Source organism: Vanessa cardui, chromosome 14 (assembly GCF_905220365.1).
Source record: "Vanessa cardui chromosome 14, ilVanCard2.1, whole genome shotgun sequence".
Lineage (NCBI taxonomy): Eukaryota > Metazoa > Arthropoda > Insecta > Lepidoptera > Nymphalidae > Vanessa > Vanessa cardui.
The window spans coordinates 5,560,282-5,587,974 of NC_061136.1; the positions used below are offsets into that span (position 1 = coordinate 5,560,282).

The 27,693-nt window shown below is 30.9% G+C and overlaps 1 protein-coding gene across 2 annotated transcripts; it reads right to left on the reverse strand.

Moving 5' to 3' along the window:
- Nucleotides 1–614: 614 nt before the first annotated feature.
- Nucleotides 615–22,480, reverse strand: LOC124535363 (mucin-6-like). 2 transcript variants are annotated; one of them, XM_047111562.1, is made up of 8 exons: nucleotides 22,396–22,480; nucleotides 22,120–22,161; nucleotides 21,325–21,456; nucleotides 20,818–20,973; nucleotides 20,092–20,274; nucleotides 19,595–19,792; nucleotides 18,943–19,137; nucleotides 615–822 (listed from the first exon to the last, which is right to left on the reverse strand). In XM_047111562.1, exons 1-8 carry the CDS (start codon nucleotides 22,451–22,453, stop codon nucleotides 638–640), a joined length of 1,149 nt encoding a protein of 382 aa, XP_046967518.1. In that variant the 5' UTR covers nucleotides 22,454–22,480; the 3' UTR covers nucleotides 615–637. The 2 variants fall into 2 exon arrangements, with proteins under 2 accessions (XP_046967518.1, XP_046967517.1); XM_047111561.1 differs by having other exon boundaries at nucleotides 21,325–21,462.
- Nucleotides 22,481–27,693: the final 5,213 nt, after the last annotated feature.

The window sequence follows — 27,693 nt, forward strand, 5'->3', positions numbered from 1 at the left end:
ATTACTAAATTAAACGTTAATTTATTGTTAGTATTTTTAATTTTATTAGGAATACTTCTTAAGTAAAAATTCGTCATAATATGACAACTTAACGATCTGGTTTCGCTCAGGTGCAATACTGATATCAAATACACTACATAGTGTCATTAATTATAGACAAAAGTCATAGCTTTTTCTCATTACACAATATAAACCGCTATGTAAACAAATAATAAATTTTAAATCTGTAATATCTTGCAAAATAAGCATTAAAATTACATTAAAAGGATCATATTGTATAAGGATTAACATTGTGTTGCTTAAAACCGCTTCGACAGCAGCCATTATCTGTCGTAAAAATTAAAGGATAACAATGCTTATTGTGGGTTATCTCTAAGAAATATACCATCGCGGACTTTTTTAGGTGTACAGTATTGTAGTTTATCATTTTGATTTATCTTGTAGGGGTCAACCAGCGTTTGCAATGTAATCGCAAAAAATGCGTTTCTTTACTACATCACATTAGAAACCTTTAAAATTATCAGTGTTTTTTCTACTATACTGTACAAACCTTCCTCTGGAATCTTTAATGCTTTTTATAGAGGAAACTTAATATGAACATAATAAAAAAAATGTTGATATATGTTTTATTTGACATTCAACATTCTGAATAAGGCACACAGATGCTATCACTGTTTTTCAAGAACCCATCTTTACACTCGCAGGATGGCGAAAAGCAATCGTCAGATATACTTGGACACGGCGGTTGATTTATCAATTCCTCGCAAGTCTTGACACATTTAGCGAGAGAACATCTGTAATACTCTTCATTTGCTGGACAGCCTGGGAAGATAAAAGGAAGTTGTCACATTTTATGAAAGAAGACATTTTGTAATACTGTTTTCATTCTGTCGTAAAGCAGGACAAGAATTCTAATTCTGCCTAGTGCTCCATGGAACGTATTACAAACCGTTTGTTCGTAGGTAATAAATGAACTTTTTTATTGCATTCACACTGTGTTCGTTCCTTTTATATGTGACTTCCGAATGAGACAGCAGCATCAGCTATAATTGGATCCTTTTTGTTTCCAATTTATTATATTTTTTCCGAACTAAACAAGCTATTTTTAAAATTTAATATTAGTGTCAAGACAAAAAAACATCATCAAGACAATAAAAAATAAAGAATAACTTAATTCAAGAAAAAAAATTATCCATCGATAAAAAACATAACGTTATGTCATTAACGACGTAACATTTACGGTAAAAACTTTACAATAAATGTTATTTATTACAAAACTGACATTACTCAAAGAGAAATACTCGTAATGTATGAGTATTTCAGACGGGCTTGAACGAAGCTCTTTGACGTAATTTGAACTATCTAAACACTCTTTAATTCGAATCCTATGTTATTCCAATTTCAAAACTAATGTTCCTTTTTTTATGATAGACAAATTTGGTCAAAAAAAACAAATCGACAACATTCGAACATGCTTAATAAGTTACTTTTATTCAATTCGTTTTAATTATTTTACTCATTCGATGTGTTATGAAAACTTACCGCGTTCATTTTAATTAAAATATTTACATAATTTATATACAAGAACAGATATTTTTAATTATAGTTTTACCAATTTCATTAAAGTAAAAAAGCTCTTAATGAAATTTACCAAAATCTTAAAAATATATTGTCTTAATTCTCAATATTTATCTTATGTGAATCTTATTTAATTTTCTTTGTATCAATCAGTCTAACGTCGCTCCGCCTCGTAAATCAAATAATAATTCATTTGTTATATAGGTTCCATTATCAAAATTATATTTCGTTTTCGTGCATTTTGTCGAATTCTGTATTGTTTGGAAACAAACGCTTTGACAAATCAAACCTTCGCGAATGTATTGTCTTTTAACTTGAATTGAAATTACTGAACATATTATATTGACACTATTCGGAAATTTTGCCTCTGATATATACATGTTATTGTAAAACAATTTTATTGAATATTGAATACGTTGTATTATTATTATAAAGATGAATATTCATATCGCTTTTTAGTTTAGCATATACCGCTGCACTTTCAAAGACGTTTTCTTTACATGAGTGGAAACCAAATCCAGAGGTTAAAAAACATACGTCACAAATGCCGACATGAACCTTAAGGCTTTAGTAAATAATATATGATATGAAAATAATTAAACGAAATATGAACGCATGTTTAATTTTAAAATAAAAGAAAAACAGTTTTATCATTTACATATTATGTGAAATTAAATTTGTTTGTGTCTATTATAAGCTCAAAAAACTGACCTTTTTTTAACGTGGATTAAACTAGTTTTCTTCTTTTTTTCTCATAAACAACATAATGCCAATCATCTCTTTATAGTGTATACCTACTCGTAATTACATTCAAACCAATATTGAATAGTTTTTAAAATTGGAACAGAAGCTTTTCCAATAATAATAATATAATTATTTGAATACTTGTATAATAACAATATCATGGAAAGATACAATAATTCTGTAATAAAAATTGATCAACCGCTTACAAACGATGAGATCCCGACTTATTTTAATGTTAATGAAGCAATTACTGGAACAATTGTGGTAGCGGTTTGAATGATTTATTCTTATTAGTTCCACTGTATCGAACCCTTTCACAATTTATGTTTTATATATACCCGCGACTTCGTGCGTATTTGAATCAAACTTAAATTTTATTTATAATTTTAAAATAAAAGTAGGCTAAATTACTCCTTATTACATCGACTAAGTAAGTAACAGCCTGTACATTTCCCACTGCTGAGATAAGGCCTCCTCTTCCATTAAGGAGAGGGTTTGGAACATATTGCACCACGCTGTGCCAGTGCGGGTTGGTGGAATGCACATGTGGCATAATTTCGATGAAATTAGACACAGACAGGTTTCCTCACGATGTTTTCCTTCACCGTCGAGCACGAGATGAATTATAAACACAAATTAAGCACATGAAATGTGCTTGCCTGGGTTTGAACCCGCAATCACCGGTTAAGATGCACGCGTTCTGACCACTGGGCAATCTCAGTTTCGACATCGACCATTTGCCAGTAAAAAACGGTTATTTTAAAATTACAAACAGACACTATGTATAGAATGGCCAGTGTAAATAATGTAACAAATTATGATGTTGATTTGATTCTGTCTAGCTTCGGTCACAGCGACAAATAAGACTAACCTAACTACGCTGGATAATTTATAAATTACTATAGTGAGTGCAAACTCAAATGCAATCAGTATTCTCTCACTTCGTAATCCGTTGATATAGCAAATCCCATACGACCGATATTGATACAGTTACAAGCGCGAGTCCGTAATTCCAAACTGTGTAACCAAAGGCTTCGTATCTAGATTCCAGACCAATTAGTTAACAATAATTGCAGATTAAAATAAAAAAGCTGGAACAAAATTACGATCCTATGAAATGCTAAGCCCCATTGAAGCACTATTCCGATTGACAGGTTGAAAAATGAACTGGAGATTACAAAGATTTCATTGAAGATTTCCATTTTAAAATGTTTTAAATTAAATTACTTTTTATTTAACAAGACTTATTTGTCTGAATAACAAACACAAACCCTTCGGATGTTTCTATTTATAAATAGCAACATAAGTAATTGGAAAAATAATTCAGTGTTAATCGGGATAATTTCTTTGTTGGAAACACTTGAGCGTATATATTAAGTGGTAACACTGAACAAGTGTTGTATTGAACTCCTGTTAAGAGTTAAATAACTCCTTATAAGCGAGCGTTTTATCGGTTCAAAATTTATATTAAATGTTGCTAGCATTTGTGCCAACATTTGTATCGATTAATTTTTAATTTTATTAAATTCATTGTATTCCTCGATTTTAAAGTTTTAAATATTCATAGCGAGTTTTCCTAAATATAAATATATTCGAAAGTCATATTTTGTTATTAATTAGAAACACGTATTCACTTATTATGAAGGTTGAATGAATGGACGTTTCATTTGAAACTGCGATTTCAATCTTTTCTCATTAATCTTTATTCGTAAGTATTATTTAATTATTATTAATATTTAGACCGTTGGTAATGGTTACTCGACCAAAATTATTTTTATTTTAAATTATCATAATTTTAATCCGAATTTATCATAATCTTTACAAACTTTTCATAATTCTATTTCTATATCCCGTGAATTGTTGTATAACTAGGGATTTTTATAACAATTGAATTAAAAATAAAATAATCTAAAAATAATATTATCTAATTATCTGGTCTTCTGATATTTTAATACTTACATCATATCTCTCTATATAAACTATTATTCAGATGTAAAATTTTGGAAATATAGTTCAACCTTAAATCTCTGGATATAGGACCAGAATCTCAATGTCGCGAAGATCGAATGATGAATTGGCAGATGATCAAACTTCATATGGTTTATGCCAGTTTGTTCATCCTACAAAGGCATTAAATTGTTGCCGAACTTAGTAATATTTTTCAACGTGAATAAAAAGCTACATTAGCAAAGATATGTTTGTAATATTAAAATAGCCCTTTTTTACTCAATGCATATTTATTTATGCACGGTACATATACCAATTTTTAACAATTTTTGTCGATGTCTGTCTATCTCACTGTCTGTTGTTCCGGCTAATATCTAAGACGGCTGGACCGATTTTGACGGGACTTTCACTGGCAGATACCTGATATAATAAGGAGTAACTATTCTACATTTTTTTTGTTATATTCAAAGGCGTACAAGGTCGCGGGCACAGTTAGTAATAAATATAACCTTGGCTTCAGTTCATGGCCAAAGCAAGTAAATTACAGTCAATCTCAAAACAAATAAAGTAAATAGATTATTATTAGAATATCTTATTGAAGTTAGTAAATCTCAACCCTTTTAAAATATACAGCTGAACTAAGGAAATTTATTTGTGGTTGCTTAATCGCCGTTGTTAATGGTATCAGAAGATACTAAAGTAGAGATTCCTACCGCTGAGGAATTCTATGAAAGTTATAGCTCTATCAAATATCAACGCTTAAATATTCCTCTAATATATCAATTTTCATTTAAATATTAGTAACGTTATCACAGGCAATATTATAGATTTAATGTAAGAACACATAATACTGCGCAAATGTGTGCAAATACAAGTTCGATAGCCCTATCGGGCGGTAATTTGAAATGCTCATTTATAGCCTCTTTCGCTCCGGTAGTTACAGTCATGTGGCCATCAAGTACATACTAGAACCTCACAACTGTAACCGTATGCAGTGAGTACACAGCCTTATAATCTATATATATAATAAAATTGGAGTGTCTGTTTGTAATATTAAAATAGGCCTTTTTACTCAATATGTATGCATATGTATACGCGGTACATATACCAAAATAACATTTTTTATAATTTTTATCTGTCCGTCTCTTTGTTCCGGCTATTCTCTGGAACGGCTGGACCAATTTTGACGGAACTTTCACTGGCAAAAAACTAATATCATAAGGAGTAACTTAGGCTATAATAATTTTTTTTTTGTTCAATTACAATTCGTACAAGGTCGCGTGCAGAGTTACTAGGTACACAAAACTCATTATAAACCAGCAGACACAATACTCGACTCTTAACCTATTTAAAATCGGAATAGAAGCGGTAAGTCAGCAAATAATTCAACAATGAGAAATTTTAAAGGCAGTCGTCGACGATAATGAACTACTTTTTTTTCAATGATGGTAATAAAAAGAGGCCAACTTCCGCTAGTTATGATTGTCACCAACAATCGAGGGTTCTGGATGAAGTCCGTCATTTAGCATTTTGTAACTCTGCATTCTTGGGACAGATCACACTGGTCGATTTGTTAAAGACATTTTATAATATTCAAAAGTAAAGGCCAATCTACTACCATATCTTTCTTAATAATTTATTTGACAGTGACTATATGTCACACATGTCATCATTAAAAATGTACATTACAAAAAAAATCTTGAAGTGTTCTAGACAATTTCAATTACGATTTAAAGGGGCATATTTACTGTTAGCATTTTTCTTGTTTCAATATTCCGCATTGTTTTTTATTTTTCGTTCAATCTCTTGGTTACATAATTAGAAAGAAAGAAATAAATGATTATTTTATTTAATGTTAATTAAGGTATAATAATGTAACAACTGAATCAGTCATGTCTAGATATTTAAGACTCGTCAGAATTATTATTTACAAATCAGATAAAACCAGTTAAACGTTTCAATAAGTATTGTAGTATATACTTGTAGTATATAATATATTGTAGTATATACTTGTAGTATATAATTTTGTCATTGCTATAAAATATGATTAACATCTATAATCTATATGATCGATGGTCACGCTTGTCGAGCCAAAAGGGTGACTCTCAAGTTCATTCATGTCTGCTATTTAATACATGTATTTACATTTGTGCTAATGAGGAATATATTTCATAAAAACTCATATTATTTAGGTGTATATGTAAGTTCACTTTCAATTAAAATGTGTGTATTATTTAAATTAAAAGATTGTATCGATAACAATTTTCAATTTTACTTCTGCATTCTACTAAACAATTCTTATAAAAACAAAGTCGTTTCTGTCTACCCAGATCTATCAGCTCCGTTGTGTTATTATGAATGCGTACTTATGTAATTATTTTGTTGTTAATTTATATAACAAATAAATACAAATAAGTTTCAAATCGTGACTTACACTTTATTTTAGTAGAACATACAATAAAATTATAAGGTTTTTACATAACTTCAATCTAGAAACATCTCGTAATCGTAAAAATTGAATAAAATCAACCAGTGTGAATGGTTTTATTCCAATTCGGATGGACTCGTCGCCTGTCGCGGGGGATTATTAAAACTTTCCTTTCCTCATAATAAAGTTTCTTATTGAAAGAGCTTGGTTACATTTTTGCAGCATTAAGCTTTTCTTAATTGTAAAAAGCTCATATTGTTTTCTAACATTTCTACTTTTGAAAATAAATCAATCAGCCTAATTCCGATTTCAATAAAATTGGTCGTGATATTATAATTATATTACACGCCTATCAACTGACAGTATGCTTTCGTGTATAGTCAATATATCATGAATGTTCTCGGTAACATAATACACCGTCCAACCGTTGAAGGCTTGCCTAAGCAGATCAGTCATTGGGCTGTCAAAATTACAAGTGTTAGCGGTTTCCTGACGTGTTACAAAAATGTGAGAATTGCAAAATTGATGTCCTAATCTTCCAATACGATATTTTATTTTAGTGAAGTGACTAGCTAATTAGGGTTTAGATCACAGGGAGCTTAAAACCCAGGTCAGGCCATTAATAAATAATAAATAATAATAATAAATAAATAAATATGAGACAACATCACATACATTACTCTGATCCCAATGTAAGTAGCTGAAGCACTCGCGTTATGGAAACCAGAAGTAACGACGGTACTACAAACACATCGACTCGGCCAGGAATCGAACCCGAGACCTCACAGTGGAGTACCCATGAAAACCGGTGTACACACCACTCGACCATGGAGGTCGTCAGTATTAATAATTATATATAACAGCTCGAAACCTGAAAGTAAAAAATGTGTATATTCTTCCCAATTATGTGAGATTGCTATCCCATCAGATTATGAGAATGCATCTGTGTTGCGTTTGCCCTATCATATTATATTCGGTGGCATTGGCTAATTGGGACTGCTGCCGCGTCCGGAATCTATCAGGAGTATATTTAAAATCATCATCATCATCGTAACTTTTATGGTTTTTGGGTATTACTTTAAAGTCCTGGGTGAATACCATAAATCATGAAAGGGGTTGAAGAAGTTGAATAAAAATAAATAATTCAAATCTCTGTGTACCAGTAATTGATTCATTAACATTAAAATGAGTCCAAGTCTTATCACTTTCATGCAGCCAATGAATTTTTATTTCAGAATTATTGTATCTTTCTAAATTTATTTCTAACGGGTATGTTAAGTAACTAGCCGGTTTAAGATCTATTTTATTCTTCGGTTTCAGAAATTCTCAACTGCAAATATAATCAAAATTTATAAAAGTCCTTCAAACTTAACCATTAATAACTGTTTTGATCCGCTTCAACTTCGCAACGATTTTTGTGAAAGATGCGATGTATTATTTAAAATCGTTTAATCATAAACAAATTTTATAATGTTATCAAGGCAATAATTAATTATCAAAAATATATGTTTTAATTCATTATAATTATTTCCTATTTTATTATTACGCTTTTCTGTTAAATCTTTCATATGTATTGCGATTGGATTAACATTATATTGAAAATGTATTATTTTTCATGAACCAGAAAATATCATAGGTACTACTTTCCTTAGTAGTAATTTTAAAGTTGGGTCTAGTACTTCTAAAAGGCTAAAAGGAAATACAACTACTGCATAGCCGGGCACCGCTTCAGTCAATTTTACGGTACGTATGACCTTTTCTTATAATAATGCTAATAGGATTATTGTATAGCTCTTATAAAAACCATAACGAATTACACAATAACAGATTATTACTATCATGTGACTTGCTTGTGTTTTGTCGATTTTTTTTTTGTTGAGCTGATGTTTTATTATTTAGAATTACCCACCATGATTTATATGATACACATGAATTTTCGGACGATTCTCCTTTAAATTGTCATATCTAACTAAATATACTGTCTGTGTTAAAATAAAAGTGAGTTTGTGAATAAAAATCTAATGTGAACTTGGGAATCATGAGAGAAAAATGACTCCAGTTGACGATGTTTATAGATTTCGCCTTTATTTCGATTTAAATTTTTTCCAATTGGGGCTTTATTTTGATAAATAAGTCAGTACTTTCATTCCTTGAAAGCTAGTGAAGGCGAGATTACATCATAATGTCTATTAAAGTGCAGTCTTTTCAGTTATCAGAGTCCTATTCCAATACAGCTTAAATTTACTTGATTCGAGGATACATTTCTAAAAATCCGTTTTGTCAGAAATAAGCTCGTATTGAGAGCGAGCTATTGATGATCTATGATAGCTGTTTGATCGTGCTAATGTTTGTAATCTATCTGTGTTATTAAACTGTATGCTTTTATGATATGTTGTATAGTTCGAGAGCTATTGCGGCAGTGTTGGCAAAGTAGTTTTATTAGTGTTGTTATGTGTGGTCTTTGAAAACTTGTTTTCTATAGTTTCCCTAATATGTAGTAAGGCATCGTTTTAGGTTTTGTTTATATGAGTAAGTAGAACCTCATACAAAAAATGAAAACTTGATATAACACTAGTTTTATTAGAACTAATAGCTAAGTAGAAGTAAAGACGAGGGGTCATCTTCCTCATGAGAAGCTAGTTATCATGCTGGTTTGATTTGATGAACCATTCAGAGATCTTTAATTGAGACTTTAACCGAGTTTGCCGCTATTCCATTTGACTTCAGCCTTCAAAGTCCGATAGTGCTTCATACAACACATCTTTAGCCTAAAGTCATGCATAGTCAAGATTTTTATTTTTAGCAGTATTACTTGTAGCTAAAGGTTATACGGGGCTCGCTGCTCTCAAATACCTAACCAGTATACTATAACGTTATTACTGTATCGTTTAGCTATTGAGAGATAAATATATTGCGGCGCTTACGTCATAGTCTGGTAATACAATGTAATACATTAGATACGATGCGTCTCCGCCAACGCTTATGAACGCCTTAACTTAAAGAATTCCATGGAAAGTTGTTTGATTAGTTACATAATCCTGTCACTCCTTCTTTTAAACGTCAAATCAATGATAAATCGTCAAATCATTGATTGAGAATTAAAAAAAAACAGTTAAAACGAAGATGATCAAATATGATAATAATAAGCCAGACTTTCTTTTTTTATATTTATTTATAAATGGTTTTTTATGGAAGGCGGACTGGCAAATAAGCCATTAAGTGATCACCACCGCCGATGAACCACCAACTTTAGTAAATAATGTCTTATGTGCCTATGCCTATAAATAGTTCAATCACCTTTCAAACAAAAATACAACAACACTAAGTATTCCTATTTGGCCGAGTATCTGAACCACCACCCCCACCAACTCTTGGTGGTAGGGCTTTACGGATGGCGATGAAAGGAATGGTAAATGTTTACAGCGCCATTTTCTATGGGCGGTGGTGACCAATAACCATCAGGTGGCTCGTCCGCCAAGCAATAGCATAAAAAAAACTTGGTGGCATCTATCACCAAGTAAACACATATTATATAACTGGATTTCAGCGCGTGACCTTGGATCATGATAGGTGGATGTTAAAATTCTCTAAGTATCAATTTTTTTAATAAACAATTACCAAAGCAAATATATTTTATCTGGACCTAAATATACTCGACGTATAATTTAGTGTTAAAAAGGTCTTATGTAAATTTTGTTATACGATAGGGTCGCTTCGGGATTTATGTTTGAACGTTAGGAATTTGAAAATGGATTTCTATTATGCAAACGTTTTTTAATTTGACTTCTGAATATTTGACCTTAATTATTTCTTCTGTATTTATATTTAAAAAAACTAGCAACTTACCATGTTTTTTCATTTTGTCCGGTGGGGCTCGAAATTTCGACATTGTCTACGAATGTCATGATGACGAGACTGACAGTAAAGTAAATATACCGAAAGTAATAATTTTAATAATTTGTATATAATTCTATATAGGTACCCAAAGATAATCCTTCTTACATCAACCAGTGAAAGTATCTTCTGTCTGTCCAGCCGTTCTAGAGATTAACCGGAACAATCAGACAGACAGACAAAAATTATATTTACCGTGTATACGTACCGAATTTAGTTATTTTGTGTTTTAATATTACAAACAGGAACAGACACTCCAACTTTTATTATATATAGATAACTAATTCTTATTTAAAAAAGTATGAGACGAACGTGAACATAAAAATGTTAACACAAAGTCTAGTGTTTTCTCATTCTTCTTCTCATTGCTTTGTTTTGTAATCAACGTTATTGGAAATAATGCGTCGTGAGAAAACCTACACTTGTCCGAAGTCAATAATACAGGGTTGGTATTTGTTCCGACTTACAATGAACATTTAAACAACAGGATCCAATATTCGATTTTAAACATTTTTTATGAATACTTTCCGAACTAAGGATGAAAATAAATTGATTTACCTAAAACTACTCAGACTCTACAAATATTTTATGATTCTTGTATCAAGTCGGGGACACTAGCTAGTTTGAAATACTCATCTCGATATAGTGCACCAAAATAGCGTAATATGTAGGTTTTCAATACAATAAAAGAATAGCTATATATTTCAGAATAACAATATGTAATACAAATAATACTTCATTTATATACTATGTAGCTAGAGTCCAGCCCAGCTTCCACGGTAGTATTGCTTATACTAAAGATATGTACTGTAGAATATGTATTTACGACATCACATTAGAAACTTCTGAAATTATTGAAGTTATTAATTTCGGGATATTTACCATGTTTTTTATTTTTGTTCGGTGACGAATTACGCTATCTATTAAAAAAACTGCATCAAAATCTGTTACGTAATTTCAAAAATCTAAGCATACACAGGGAAAAACAGCGGTAAGCGACTTTATATTATTCGTCTGTACCTTTGTAAACAAAACATACATCGACGAATCTGTATGCTGGAGTTATTCTTAGTCAACAACACGTGCATCGATCACGACACTGAGCGCACCATTCGATATACTCACTAAGGATCTGCAGCAATGGACGCGTTATATGCGATATTATATATGTAATCCCATTTTTTTTAATAGTTTGTTTGATTTTTTTTTGTATAAATGAGTTACCGTATAATTTATACTAAACTAGTCGTCATGAGTGTGTCAGTTGTAGGCTGTCATGTTAAAAAAGTAACCTCCTTTTTTGGAGTTCAAGTTTGGTTCGTACCAAATTTCATCAAATTCGGTTCAGCGGTTTGGTCGTGAAAGAGCGACAGATAGTCATACAGAGTTACTTTCATATTATATTTTAACCTACGCTTAAAATATATCAAAAAGATTTGCACGTAAATTTATTATTTTATTCGAAGTATGTATGTATGGTTCGTGCTTATCCAAATAATGAGATCTTCAAACATACCTGTGTAGCCGTTCCTTTGTAACAGTCCAAGTATCTCATATGTTGCGGCATTACAATTTTATTTGTGTTCAAAACAAAATTTAAAAAATAAATAAAATGAATTTTTGAACTATAGATGTGTCTATGAGATTAATAAGTCTGTGGAACACAAAGAATTTCAAAACGAGAATTGTCTGATTACTTTAACTCGGCAATCGTTCTTATCCGATTAATGAGATCTCGAAACTTTTTGCCTGTATTGATTCACGATCAGAAAACCCAAATAGTTGTCAGGGGAACTCGATTCTTCGTGTAATTGAATTTGGCTACTTCATGTTTGCTCCCACTTTTATTCAGTTTCGAAGTATCTCGGCTCTTTGTTGACCGTTCTTTGTTTAGTTTCTTGAAACTCGCTGGCTTCCTACTTGAAATAGCTCGTGGCTACGTACGGATATGACTGTTTGATGGTCCTCTAGAATAGTTCAAATTCGAGCGAATAAATACTTGCTAGTAGAAACTTAATTAAGAAAGTTATATATAAAGATAATTCGAATCGCCATGAGCTATAAATAGAGACTTGATTTAGAATAGGAATATAATTTGTCCGTTATTTTATTTAAACTAAAATAAATGTTCCATTTATGAATTATATATTTTTTTGAATAACAAACACATTTTTTTTCTATTGTTTAAATAAAAAGTACTATCATAGATATTAATAGATTTTTCCTAAAGAACTAAAGAGGATTTTGTTGACATGTATTTGCACTTAGCCAGGTATCACTTGTGATAGATCATATTAAAATTCTGTAGTTTATAAAATTTGTGAATAAAAAAACCATACGAATAACATCTATATTTTTTAAAAATATATAGAATTGAATCGTATAGGTAAAGTTTAAAACATTTTTGATTTAATGTTTTAATGAAGGAGAGGAAGCCTCCAGAGTTAGAGGATCTCCATGAAAGCCAAGCATTACAAAATGTATAACCATGGCGAAAATTCATCACGATAAATAAAATTTTAACAAAAAGAAAAACCGACTTCAAACAAAACAGTATTTTAAAACAAATTAAAATGCACTAAAAAGTAATAATAATAATTGCATATTTAACACATTTTTGAGAGTCCTCCTAGGTAAAATGAAATGAAAAATATTAGACTACTTAAAAGTCGATTTACGATTATATAACGTAGTTATAGTTATTGTTATATTTGGAGCCGGTGTCAGCCACAGGCACACGCTTCAACAATCAAAAGAAAGAAGCGATACGAGCCTCTTGATTGACCCAGTATAATATTGTATAAAAGGTAATTTGTAAGAAACATTTCTTAAAGTATTCTCGTATTGTTTTTTGATTGGTATAGTATAGGGTTGGCTGACACCGACTCCAAATATAGCAATAATTTTAACTACATTACATAATCGTAAATCGACTTTTAAGTAGTCTAATATTTTTCATTTCATTTTACCTAGGAGGACTCTCAAAAATGTGTTAAATATGCAATTATTTTTATTACTTTTTAGTGCATTTTAATTTGTTTTAAAATACTGTTTTGTTTGAAGTCGGTTTTTCTTTTTGTTAAAATTTTATTTATTTTTTGATTTTAAGTGAAGCTGACGTAGACTAACATTTTTTTCTTAATATGGATAGATTAAGCGTGCTGTTTATATGAATCAGAAACTACTTCAGGGACAATTTCAAAAGAAACTTTCGAATAAAGCAAAAATAGACTTTCGAAAATGCGGCTTTAATACGTCATGCGGCATAAACTACAAGGTACCACCCTTGAAAGAGCTGTAATCGACCTCAGTAAAAAAACTTTGCAAAAGAGCTATTCGTATGCTATGTCATACATCATATTATGACATCACATCACATACACAAAATTTGATTAAAGACAGAAAGAAATTCTGCCCCAAATCGCACCCTAACCGTAAACCGTTTAGGAGTTCCGTCAATACATAGTATAAAACAAAGTCGCTTTCTCTGTCCCTATATCTTTAAAACTACGCAACGGATTTTGATGCGGTTTTTTTTAATAGATAGTGTAATTCAAGAGGAAGGTTTGTGTATATAATAAATGAACAATATAGTAAAAAAACACTGACAATTTTAGAAGTTTGCAATGTGATGTCGTAAATAAACAAATTCTTTAGTACATTTAGTATCAGTATTGCACCCGTGAGAAGTCGGGGCGGGTCGATAGTTGATTATAATATTCGATTATGACAATTACATGAACATAACCACGTTCCGGAAGGTGTTTCAAATATCCAAGTAACCCATAAATAAATAAAAGATTCGACCGAGTATTGCTAACGTGCTCCTCAGTTGTTCCGTTCCCTCTCGTTCCCTTAATTTGTCATGGATCCTGTGCTGAGAACCTTACCAAACTTTCACCAAACTACCCTTAAAGTATATCCTTTATAATAAAAAAAGAATCATCAAAATCGGTTAACGTGATTTTGAGTTATTCACCTATTTGTCGCGCATATACATAATGCAAATTTAAGACTTATGTCGTTTTCATACGGATACCATCATCGGAAAAAAATAAAAAAAAATGGGACCCCACGAGAAGCACTACCTTTCAAACAAAAAAAAAATATCAAAATCGGTCCACCCAGTAAAAAGTTATGAGGTAACAAACATAAAAAAAAAAAAAAAAAAAAATACAGACGAATTGATAACCTCCTCCTTTTTGAATTCGGTTGAAAAGAAAAATGACTTCGAACAATAAGCTAGCCACTAAACCAAATCAGTTACTATTATATTAAACAAGGTAAAATATGATACTGCTTTGCCCTGGGTTTTTAATATAGTATATGATCAATGATCAAAACAATATATAAATAAGTTTTTTAGAGTAGTCTATCGACGAGGATCATTAATTCATTTTCTATATATAAAAAATATACATTAGTTACAATAGTTGCTTGTGAACAAACATCCAAAGAAAAAACAACTACCTTAGCGATCGAGTCTACGTTCTCAACAATTCGAATCATCCAAAACCTTGATATGTACAGGCCACTCGACGATTCAATATTCGACTACAGCACTCAGTAAGATACAGAACCAAACCACGATATGTTTCACATTCGAACAACGATATTGTTTGTCTCCACTGTTTATTGTAGATCCAATACGCACGACAGCGATTAACAAACATTTGAACACGATGTCCATGAACAATTCAATTAAATAGATAGAACGTGATGTAGCAATATCTCAAAAGGATTAACAGTCATCTATATAATTTTATTCATACAAAAAGTGTATTATTTCAGTTAATATATACGTCGTGAGTTTTATTCTATTAACAATCTTAATTGCCGTTTAAAAATATATGTATTTACATAAACATATACACGAGGTTTAGATATTGTCGATTTATTCTACTTTATTGGATACAACTACAATAATTTTTTGCTGCCTAAATATATGAAAACGTATCAACAAAATAAACTAAAATCATTATTATTGTTAGAAGGATTCTTAAAAGGATTTCTTTTTTAATTTAATCAAACGTTAAATCGGGTGGATTAACCTATATATATTTTTTCCTTTTTATTTGGTTAAAAACAGCGCTACAATTTGCATATTGTTCTAAGTTAACTCGTTAATTACCTTTTTTATAGCGAGATAAAAAGTATATTTCAAAAGAATTTTGTGTCAAAATGATATAGTGGTTCCGTTGTATTTTTTTTATGAATTTATTATTTGATTCCGTAAATTTAAGATGAACGATATAACATTGTTGCTGATTAACATACTACTAATCATTGCATAGTATAAAACAAAGTCGCTTACCACTGACAGTCCCTATGTATGCTTAAATCTTTAAAATTAAAAAACGGATTTTGATGTGGTTTATTTAATAGATGGAATGATTCGAGGCAGTATAATATATAATACTTGGACAATATAGTAAAGTCGTGAAAGTAGGGATATCGTAAATAAAGTTATATTTAGTGTCAGTATTGCATTCAGGCGAAGTCGAGGCAAGTCGCTAGTAAATCATTGTGATCATTTCATATGTTTATAATAAATAGTATTCATAAAAATTACGCTGATACAATAATTTCAAAGCTTGTTTAGGTCTTTCCATTCGCAAGTCGCTGTAAATCCGTCCAAGTTCGGACGTTAAAGTGTCTTATACCGATACAGCTTTCCCTCAATTCTCTTTACTTGTCTCAGTATTCTTTCAACCTCCATCGGATTTTCTTTGAAAGCCTCTTATCCCATTTTCTTGTCTGTATGGTAGTTTCAGCCCCGCAGCGCTGTTTGGATGTTATTTGTATTTTTTATCTTCGACAGCTCTTGAACGAATCACTGTATATTTTGTTCTTATTATTCAGATTTGTAAAAAATGAATTCGAAAATCTTTTGATGAAAGATTTTATCTTTCATTGATTTCATGTTATAGATAAAAATAATGGTTAATAAATTGATTATATTGATAACAAATATAAAATTATGTGATGTTTATCTAACATCGATCATTAATGTAATAATAACTCGGGAAAACCAACTATAGACGAAATATGTTTATATAAGTATAAATAGATTTATAGTATCAGTATTTTTTTGTACAGTAACAAACATATTAATAGTAGGTTTTTTATATGTTAATATCGATATTATCGCATATCGTCAATAAAAATTAATGGTTAAAAAAAGAAAATAAAATTTTAAAGGCGACTAGTTACCGCCCGTAGCTTCTATCGCTTAGGGTTTGTTGTCAAGTGCACATTTGTTGTATTAAAAAATAACCTACATGCTTCCTTAGAATATACCTCCTTCATACCTCCTCCAACCACTTACATCAAATAACTGTAATGTCATATAACACATTTCATAAGAAGAAATAATACAAAAATAAGGATTTTTTTTGTTTGGGTCTCTAACTTGTGCTGTGAGTATTTTATACAATAAGGAGTTGAGACGGACTTATCCGGTATCGCCCACGTATAGTAATAAAACTACCTTCGAAAAACAAGTTTCACTGTACTTGGTTTGATGTATAAGTAAGCCAATGTAGACAAAAGGACAGAAATGCGATTCTGTTCTTACAGAAGTGAATTCTTATTCACTTCGTATCTCACTACTAAAACGTTTACAACTACTTCGATACGTGCAACCTCCTTTTATTAATTATTAAAGTCAATGTCGTATATCACATTCTGATATTTTACGGTCGTTTTTTGAAGTGAGATTCGAATTGCTTGTTACAGAATAGCCCTATTGAAGTCAAACCTTTACACATATTAGACAGGATTCAATGGATTGTGGGCCACACTTATACGGCTTAGAGTGTTATTTATATATACTTCTATCAAAGGTATTAAGCAAAACATTACAACAACAAATCAACAACTCTTTTGAATAGATTAATAAATAAAATCGTGCTAAGACACTAACTAGTTGAAACTAGTTAAAACAAAAATTAATTATTCCTTTACATTATATTTTATAATAAAAAATGGAATTCGTAAAGGAAAAATTTACTCATCTACCTTATATACCTGCGCTCTTCGTTTCATAATTTTATGCGTCACTTGACGTAAAAAAAAAAAAAAACTTACTAAAGCACTCGGAGCAAATTTCATTAACAAGTCATAACCAGGCGACGTCTAAGTATCCATTAGGGACATGGAACCTTGTTAAGTTAAAATTTAAACCAGCGCAATCTTTTTCCTTTATCATATAAAACACCATATGTGATAATATTAATTTAGTTTATGAAATTTTATTTCGTGCAAAATATGAAAAAGTATTTAGATGATATAGGATTTTAAATTAACATGGTTATTTTTATTATTAAAGTTATTAATTTCGGGATATTTACCATGTCTTTTATTTTAACATACAAAAATAAAAAACATGGTAAATATCCCGAAATTAATAACTTTAATGTTTAGATGATATTTAATATCGCGTAGTCCTTTAAACTACTTCAGAAGCATTTCGTAACAACAATTGAATTGCAAATTAATAACAATCCAAACAATAAATACGATATACTACCATACTAGAGCTTTAATCTGATTGGCATAAAGTTTTCGTATTATTACAGCTCAAAGTTTTATTCCCCGCCGCAACGCGACGCCATACGGGTCAAATTCATTCAAAGTTATCCGGCCGATCCTTCTCAGACTCAATAATTAGTTTCAGCAATAATAACGATTTTTAAAACATAGATAACATTAAAGAAATCACTTAAAGCAGACGAATAAAATGATTACGAGTCCTACTTTCGTGATCTATGTTTATCTTAAGAATATCCCAAAAAAAAACCATGATCAAAATCAAGTTGAATTGTATCAGATAATTTGGATGATAAACGCATGATGAGTTTCACAAATTCATAGATAAACAGACGATAAATTTTAGATTATGTATGTAATTTATTTGGGTATTGTTGCATTAGTTGTAGCATCGCTGTCATTTGTTTCTGTTTAGCCCAATGGTTTCGTATTTTAGGCATTAACCTTGTTGTACTGATTACACTATTTTAAAGTTTTATAAATATTAATAATAAAATTTAAAAGCTGAGATGACCCAGTGATTAGGTAAGCGTGCATCTTAACTAGATTTCGAGTTCAAACCCAGGCAAGCACTATATATATATGTGCTTAATTTGTGTTTATTATTCATCTCGTGCTCGGCGGTGAAGGAAAACATCGTGAGGCCATATGTGCGTTGCACTAACTCTCATTGGAACCGCGAAGTGGAGTATTTTCAAACCCTCTCCTTAATGGGAGAGGAGGCCTTAGTCCAGCAGTGGGAAATTTAAAGGCTGTTAATTTACTTTTTTACATTTTGCATAAAAAAATCATCAACTTACCACACTCAGCTACTGGTACACAAATGTCATCGTCATTTCTGCGATAGCCATCTTTACATACGCACTGAGGCTGACAATCTGGACCGGATCTTATACATTCTCGTGGTGGCTGATTCAGGTCTCGACACCTTTCAGAAAAACATGGTGGCGGACAAGGATTCCATACTTCGTTGGCTCGTGTACAGTTCACTGGTGCTGTTTGAAAGTAATAAATTATAAGAATTTAATACAAGATATAAACAGACGCACAAAATCTTTATTGTTATTCATGTTAATGGTATATATTATTTCCTGTCACAATTATATCTACTATAACACATTGGAGCTGAGATGGCACAGTGGTAAAAACGCATCAGAATTCCTCTTAACCAAGCACCACTGAATTTCCGTATGCTTAATAATTTTTAATTTATAATAAATCTCGAGTTCGTCGGTGAAGGAAAACATTATAAGGAAGCCTGCATGTGCTAATTTCAACGAAATTCTTATATGTGAATCCACCGACCAGCATTGGAGCAGCGTGGTGCAATATGCTCCTAGAAGAAGGGTCTTCTAAAATGGAGAGAAGGCCTTAGCCCAGTGGGAAATGTATAGGCTGTTACTATTATTACTATATTATTTAAAAATATTGTATTTATCTATTTTAACTTACGACATTCAGAAGCTAAGATGCATCTGTTGTCTGTCAGGCTGAGGATTTTATAATTCGCTTTGCAAGAACACCCTGACGAACATGGGTATGGGGGCGAACACGCAATAATTCCCCGATTGTCATTCACGGGACAATAACTTCTTGGGCATTTAGCGTTACAGTAAACGAACGTTTTGTTTTGACCACACGGGTTACCACCTGAAACCATAAATCATTTTAATATTTAAGTATGAGTTTTAGTGGTAATCTTAGATTTCTATGATTGTTACGTTTATGAATTTTTCTGTATTAAAATAATAATATATTATAGTGAATATTTTTTTTAAGTTAGCAACCTCAGAACTCTGTCATTTGTAAACCGATTCGTTGCTTTTTTTTGTTATGAGTGTTCTTCCTATTTGGTCGCCTTTAAAGTTAATTTTCTTTTTCATTAATTGAAGTGTATTGAAGAAATATATTATAAAATATTTTTATTATTTAACATCATCAAACATTACCTGGACAGTCGTCTAATGAAATACATTTTCCTTCATCGGAAAGAACATAAAGAGGATTACATTGGCATCCATAGTTCTCACACTGAGGTTTACAAGTGCCGTTTGGATTAGAGCACGTAGAGACACATTGCCTTGGGCATGATGTATAGGTTGCGTTACGATCGCCGCTGCACATTGAATATTCTGATAAAAATTTGAATTAATTACCAAATAATGAAATAGAAAATGAGTATTTTTTTATTATACGTACTTTAGATTCATGTTAAAACAAGACAGCACAAAGTTGGAACGTGAATTTTTTTTAAATAACTTATTTTTTAAGCATAAAAATTATCGAACAAATGATCCTGTCTACAATAAAAATCGATGGTCTTTCATCATGTGTTTGAACACAATTTTTGTTTTTCTTATTTCATCATTTAAAAATAATTAAGAACAAAAAATCGTCTGGAAATATTAATGAAACAGATGAGCAACATAAATAGATATCATATGGAAAAAATATTCATATATATACGAGGTACTGATCTAACAGTAGATATTCTAACAGAAAAGAGTGAAATAAATTAAAACTTCTGAGCGCCACAAATGCAGTTCTAACCGGTTACATCCGGACATAGAATTGTTTATGATTTTATTTGAAAGTGACATAATAATGATGTTTAAATTCAAAATCGCTTTGTTTCATAAATTGTCAAGAGCGATGAGAGTTATAATTACACTTACTTTGACACTCCTCGATTTTAACACATCGTCCTCCTATCTCTGACAAAATATATCCCGATTCGCATTTACAGAGATCAGGTGTTGACGACAAAGTTTGAGGACAATTCGGAGGGTTTGGTACGGAACAAGTTGGTGTGCAATCGCACGAACTTTCACCTGTGAACAGATTTGAGAAATATTTTTTTACTATTTAAATGTAAAAGAGCCAATAAAATGATACATTTCCCAATGTGTATAATACATTAATTGAATTATCAAGTATTTATTTTTTGTTTATTAATTCGTGATGAAGGATAATATAGTGTTCTTCACTACATGTGCTGGATGAAATTATGCCTTATTTATATTCACAAAGACCTATTACAGCAGCGTACTGGAATAAGCTCCAAATCTCCTCGTGAAGAGTTCTTTGACTTGTAATGCATTTATAGACTGTTACTTACTTTATATACTAAAATGTATTCACTTTGGTTTATAGTAAAATGGAATAAAAACAGTTTGACTTACTTGACGATTTTGGTGACGTAGATGAGCTGCTAGAGTATGCATATGACGATGATGATGACGACGATGATGATGAATGCGAAGAAGCAGTTGCTGATGAAAATGACGAACTCAATCTTGGATTGTCGTTTTCATCTGAAACTATGTACATTTAAATTTATATAATTCTAATGTCATGAAACCATTCCTAATAAGTATTAAAGATATAGCTAAGGTAGTTTATTATTTAAATTAGGTAACCAATAATGAACTTGATGGTAAGTGGTCGAGTGGTCGGTCGAAATATTATCCGTGTTTTACATATTCTATTCATCACAACCTTGGAAACAAAGATGTTATATCCCCTGTGTATGTACTCTGTAGTCAAATTGACTTACTCCTTGAAATACACCACAAAAATATAACTACTTAGTATTTCTATTTGGTGGTAAAATATTACGTGAGGATTGGTACCATTTACCAAGTCGGGCAAGCATAGCGTTACTCCTCGGAAAAGAGAAAGAAAAAAGTTCGCTGCACTTAAAACTCGATGTCATACCGGATTTTCGAAGACCCAATTTTTCAAAAGCTACTTAATTAGAAATACTTCAAATGTGTGCATATTTATAAAAAGGTGCAAATATTCTTACGATACTGTATACGTTAGGGCTGTGCCGAATAATTATTCATAAAAACATAAAAAGTAATTACTTCACTGTTAAATGCAGTACAGCAAATTTATAACATCATGTAATTTTGCAACGTCTATAAGTGAGCTCATTCCAGTGTTGTAATCATATGGATTGAAATCGTACTTACATATTGGTTCGTCGTAATCAAACGATGCAGGTGGTAATAGACCTAAAATATTAAAATAAGTAATACATATTAATAATCAATCACTACACTTATAGGATAGGTACAAAATAATTTTATACGTAAGAAAAATTATTATAAATAAGTATTTATTTTCATTCTATACAAAGTAGTAAATAAAATCAAAATACACTTATATAATATTTTTTGGAAACCTAATATTAAAAATGTAATAAGAATTCTTGATGAATCTCTTAAAAAATAAAACACTTTACTTACATTGCCCTTCCAAAATAAGAAAAAAAGTTGTCACTAATATTACAAAAAACACAAACATCGTGACACTTGTGTCTCGATTAACTCATTTAAATTATTAATAGTCCTTTGTTATATATGACTAATAAAACTACATATATGAAGAAAGTACTAAAAAAACGTTCAGAATTATATGGAATGGTTCCGTCTACAAAAATGAATACTTATAAGGTTATTATATTGGATATTTTAAACCTTATTTTTAGTGTAATTTAGCTCAAACACAACCGTTGATTCATTAATTTATTGCTTAAATAACACGATGAATTAAATAATAATTATAAAAATAATAAGTTGCAAAACATATTTTATGATCAAAGTTATAGTACAAGTTCAGTTCCAATTAAATACGATTATTTAGATTGGCGAAATATTTGCAAAACAATGGAAAAGCACTTCACTCGGTGGTACGGCATTGTACAAGATCGTCTGGATAAGTACCACCCACTAATCAGATATTCCAGCCCTAAGCAACAATCCTTGGTATTGTTATGTTCCAGTTTGAAGGTTAGGTGAGTTAGTGTAACTGCAGACAGAAGACAGAATATCTTATCACCCAAGATACATTAGTAATGTAAGGAATGCTTAATATTTCCTATGAATGGTAACTTACCATCGGGTTTGAGATATACCCGCCTTATTACCTATTACATAAACAATCATTCGTGTATCGAATCTGTATCTGTAACATAATCTGTTCTGCACTTGACGATAAAATTTTGCAATGTAGAATTAAGAAATCAACAGAAAGGTCCGCAAAAAAATTGACTCGTACCAGTAATATAATTTCTGCATAATCAAAGTCGTTCTCAATTGCTATACTTATAATAAAACGGCCAATTAATAGTTAATGCTATCGCTTTCCAATATCATGATCGTATATCATTTCTGCATTTTTATTCATTAATTGGAAATATTGTAATTAATAGTTCGTTAAACTCTGCGTCGACGACTTTTATTCCAAGTAGTTAGTATATTTGATCAAACATTTCGTTGAATACCACCAGCTGTTCAAATAATAAGACCAAGTTGTATATTTTGCGCCAAATAATAATTTTAAATTAATAATTATATATACTTCTTAAGTGAAGATTATAAAAATATAGTGCTTTTTTAATAGGGCTTTCTATTGGTACCCAATTTACGTTTTTAATTCACTAATAAATTTCTCATACCAAAAATTTATGCTTATTTCTGTGTTCTGCTCTTGTTAATACTTACTTCGACGTGTAAGACAATATTATAATAATATAATTTTATAATATCGGTAGGTTGACGCGCTAATGGACCATCTGATGGTAAGTGGTCACCAATGCGCCATTGCCAACCTTGGTAGCTAGAATATTACTTACCTTGTGCCTCCTATAGTACATACATACAATACATTGGTTCATTCAGCCATCAAACCAGAACACAACAATACTGAGTACTGCTGCTTGGCAGTAGAATAGCTGTTGAGTGAGAAGTACCTTCCTAGACGGGATTGCACTAAGCCCTACCACAAAGTAAAATAAAGGAACCCCAAAGGATAATTTACCTTCTATGATTGCATGTTTTATAATAATTATAAATTAAGTAAATGTTGTGATCCAAATAAAGAAGAAGAGTTTTTTCAGTACATACTCGTACAGTAATATCGTAATTCTTCGTTTTCCCTTATAAATCCTTTTGACACCAAATTGTCTCCATTGTATAAGAATTCTCGAGATCCTACGTAAAACTGAAAAGTGGAAGTAAATCCCAGCTTTTAGGGGAGAGGCGAAGCTTAGCGGAAATCCTGGGAAAACAGATTCGCTATTGCAAAATAAGTCATCTGGAAAACAAACGTACAAAACATGAAAGGAAAAGAAATTGTTCAGCTCAGGATCAAAGTGTTTACTTTAAAGCATTTTTTTGCGTATTCAATCCTCAGGTAGGATAGCTTTGTTAGAATAATTTTAAATATATATATTATTCAACGAAAAACTCCTAATCCATTGACATAACATTACATCATGATAACTTTTCTCATCATTCTCATCATCAACTTTATCGTTCATCATTATCCAAGAGGAAGGATAGCTTTGTTAGAATAATTTTAAATATATATATTATTCAACGAAAAACTCCTAATCCATTGACATAACATTACATCATGATAACTTTTCTCATCATTCTCATCATCAACTTTATCGTTCATCATTACCCAAGAGGAATAGAATGTGTACAGTTTTGTAAAGCTCGTTAAAACAGCAAAGCTTTGAAAAAATTATCATTAGTCTAGTAGCTATACGACCATATAGGCTCGAAGTCCTGGATTCAAGAACCGCAGCAAACAGTTGCGTTCCTATATGTTTATGAGAGTGCACTTTGTTTGTGCACTCAATATACTATATCTCACACTTGTCTAATCTCCCTAGAGAATTTTTGCTGTGGCCAGAACAGGTGCAAAGGACGTGATCGTAGAATAAAATAAAACAAATATCGTGTCGAGTGGTAGACCTAAAATATATCTGTTCGAATTAAATACACCAGACTTTGTATTGATCTTTCAGTAAGAATAATGGAATTATTTTTTAATATACGCTAATATATTACTCGACTTTATGAATTTAAATTTAATGAATAAAATACACGATTTGATAATGTTTAGTAATTGGTCTTTTTTTTCTGAGTCTGGTGTACCTCTGGGATCAAATTTTGATCACATCTTCTTCAAAATTTTCATTAAAGACTTGTGTTCTAAACTTAAACATTCTATTTTGTAGGTATAAGTTTGATCTCTGATCAAATCGTTTGGATTTACAATTATTAATTATTACACAATATTAAAACGCAGGCTTATGTATTATTGCTTCGAGAAGACATAATATATCCACCAACTAGGTACTTGGCGTGAACAAAACAAAATGCAAACAAATGTAAAAAAAGTATCATCACTTTCACTTTATAAGTAATTTTTTTTTTTATTATACCGATTTTATACTCATTATGTATGTATTATATAAATAATGAGTATAAAATCGGTAGTCTAAAAATAGGCAAAGTGGACACATCTTCTTACAGAGTAATACTTGATTAAAAAAATACAATTTACATATCTTATAGAATATACAGTGAAAACTGTGTTATAGTCATTGTTTTTTTGTATTGAGAAGAGGTAGGGAACTGTATAAGGGTTCTGCAAATATAACGTTATACAATAGCGTTGTCAGAAGTCAATTGGAATACTATTCCATTGTTAGGTCTCCGCAATATAAAGCACATATAGACAAGATTGAAAGAGTACAAAAAAAACTAACGAAATGCCTCGGTTATCGATTTCTTGAGGCACAACAGTATCACACTACGTAAACAAGCTAAAATTCTTTAAATTAATGATTATGCGCCGAAAATTATTTGACTTAATTGTTTGATTAAATCAATTTCAACGTTCATAAAAGTATTTCTGGAAATGCCCTTTACTAATTCTCACATCATTTTACAACTATAGGTTAGGTTAGAAAGTACAGCATTGCATATAATTGAAAGCGCAATTAGCATTTATGTAAGTAGTTAAATGGGATTTGATCCTGTGGAATTTTTATTTTTGTTGGATATTCGGAGTGGACTACAGCGCAAGAGAGGCCGTGGATGTGTTCTATCGACACCTCTCCGATCATGGTAAGGTTGAGGCTTGCAAGGTAAAAATAAAAAATATTAAGCTTTATTTTTTTTTTTGATAGTAATGCTGTAAAGTCATCTACGAAAAATAGGTAGGTAACCGAATATGTAACTAACTAATTTCGAAATTACTGGATATTATATTTGTCACTAATACTCTAATTTCGAAAAGAGATACCATCAACAAATTTAAATGTGACTGCATTCATTCTTATTTTAAAATTAAAAAAAAAAGAAAATAGGTGAAGTGGACTGATAAAACTGTGCTTGCTGAAATGTAATTTTTGATGTTCATGTAAACGAGATCGTTACGAGATATTTTCAGGACGAAATGGCCCAATCTGATTTTAGATTCATGTAACATACTATAATTATATTAAACGTTAAATTTCCATATTATTATTAACCAAAAATAAATGCAGTATATATCTTTGATCTTATCATTTATTAATCGATCACTCAATTTAATATTTAAATTATAGATTATTTTTTATAGTTTTATAAATATACAGCCGTAGATTTTTAACTTAATATAATTAACAATATTCCGTGCAATCATTAACTTCCATATTATCACTTAGACAATATCCCTACGACGCGTAAATATTTCTACCTTTCTTTTTTATATTGTAAATTTTATTAAGGTCCAAAGTTATCTCGTAACCTAAGAACTGTTTGTTACAAGTTGCCTTTATATCATCCAAGCATGCGTCTTAATCTTAAATCATTTAAAATTATAGAGACAAGGCATTCCCTTAGTGACAATTTTTTTGCGAAATGTACATATAGGTATGACATAGGATGTCGTTATTCAGAATTTGTTATATCACGCTATTTTGTTGTAAGAGGATGACATTATTTATTGATGTGGGTAGCGGCCCTTTTCTCTTAGCGTATCATGAGTACCTATATACGTCTCAACCTTAAAGAGCTTTTAAGAGAACTCCATTTTAGGGTTGGATGCTGCTGACCCTACGTTTAATTAATGCTCCAGGTACGGTCAAAGGTGGTATATAAAATATTTAAGTGCAGAATACGTAATGAGTAAAAGTTCAGAGGGTTACTGAAAATTTGATAGCGGGACACTTTTTTTCAATCTCCAAAAATGATAAGCGACGGTAAAGTTTAAACAGCCGCCGTATGTTTTAGTCAACCCGAAAAAGTTTTTATATTTTGAACGTAAATTTATTTTAAAACGTTTTTAATGTGCTTTTCTATTTATATTATGATAAAAGTCGACCCAGTGGACTCTGGTTTAGCAGATTAAACAAATTTTGCATATGAAAGTATGGCTATATAATTTCCTTTTTTTATCAAGTGATTAATTCGTGTTTGAAATTATTTTCGCTCTGCACTGTGAATATACCATGATACAGCATATCACGAAAGAAAATTGAAGTCGCCCGTCAACTCGTAATAAGCTCTATCCATGATGGATTAAGTTGAGAAACTTTTTAACAGCCTGCCTTGCCAAGAATACATTAAGGTAACGATTACATTATATTATGTGCATATACTGCATTATTTTAAATCTTTATCCATAAAATCAAAAGATTTAATTCTGATGTAGGAATTAAAGCTACTACTACTATGATGTTATTGGTTGTGTAAGGAAAAAAA

Coding starts and splice junctions, on each gene's coding strand:
- LOC124535363 (XM_047111561.1), bottom strand. CDS start 22,453: ATGTTTGTGTTTTTTGTAATATTAGTGACAACTTTTTTTCTTATTTTG. Junction 20,275..20,817: donor TAAAATCGAGGAGTGTCAAA/GTAAGTGTAATT, acceptor AATTTTTATCAG/AATATTCAATGTGCAGCGGC. Junction 19,793..20,091: donor TTCATTAGACGACTGTCCAG/GTAATGTTTGAT, acceptor TTATGGTTTCAG/GTGGTAACCCGTGTGGTCAA.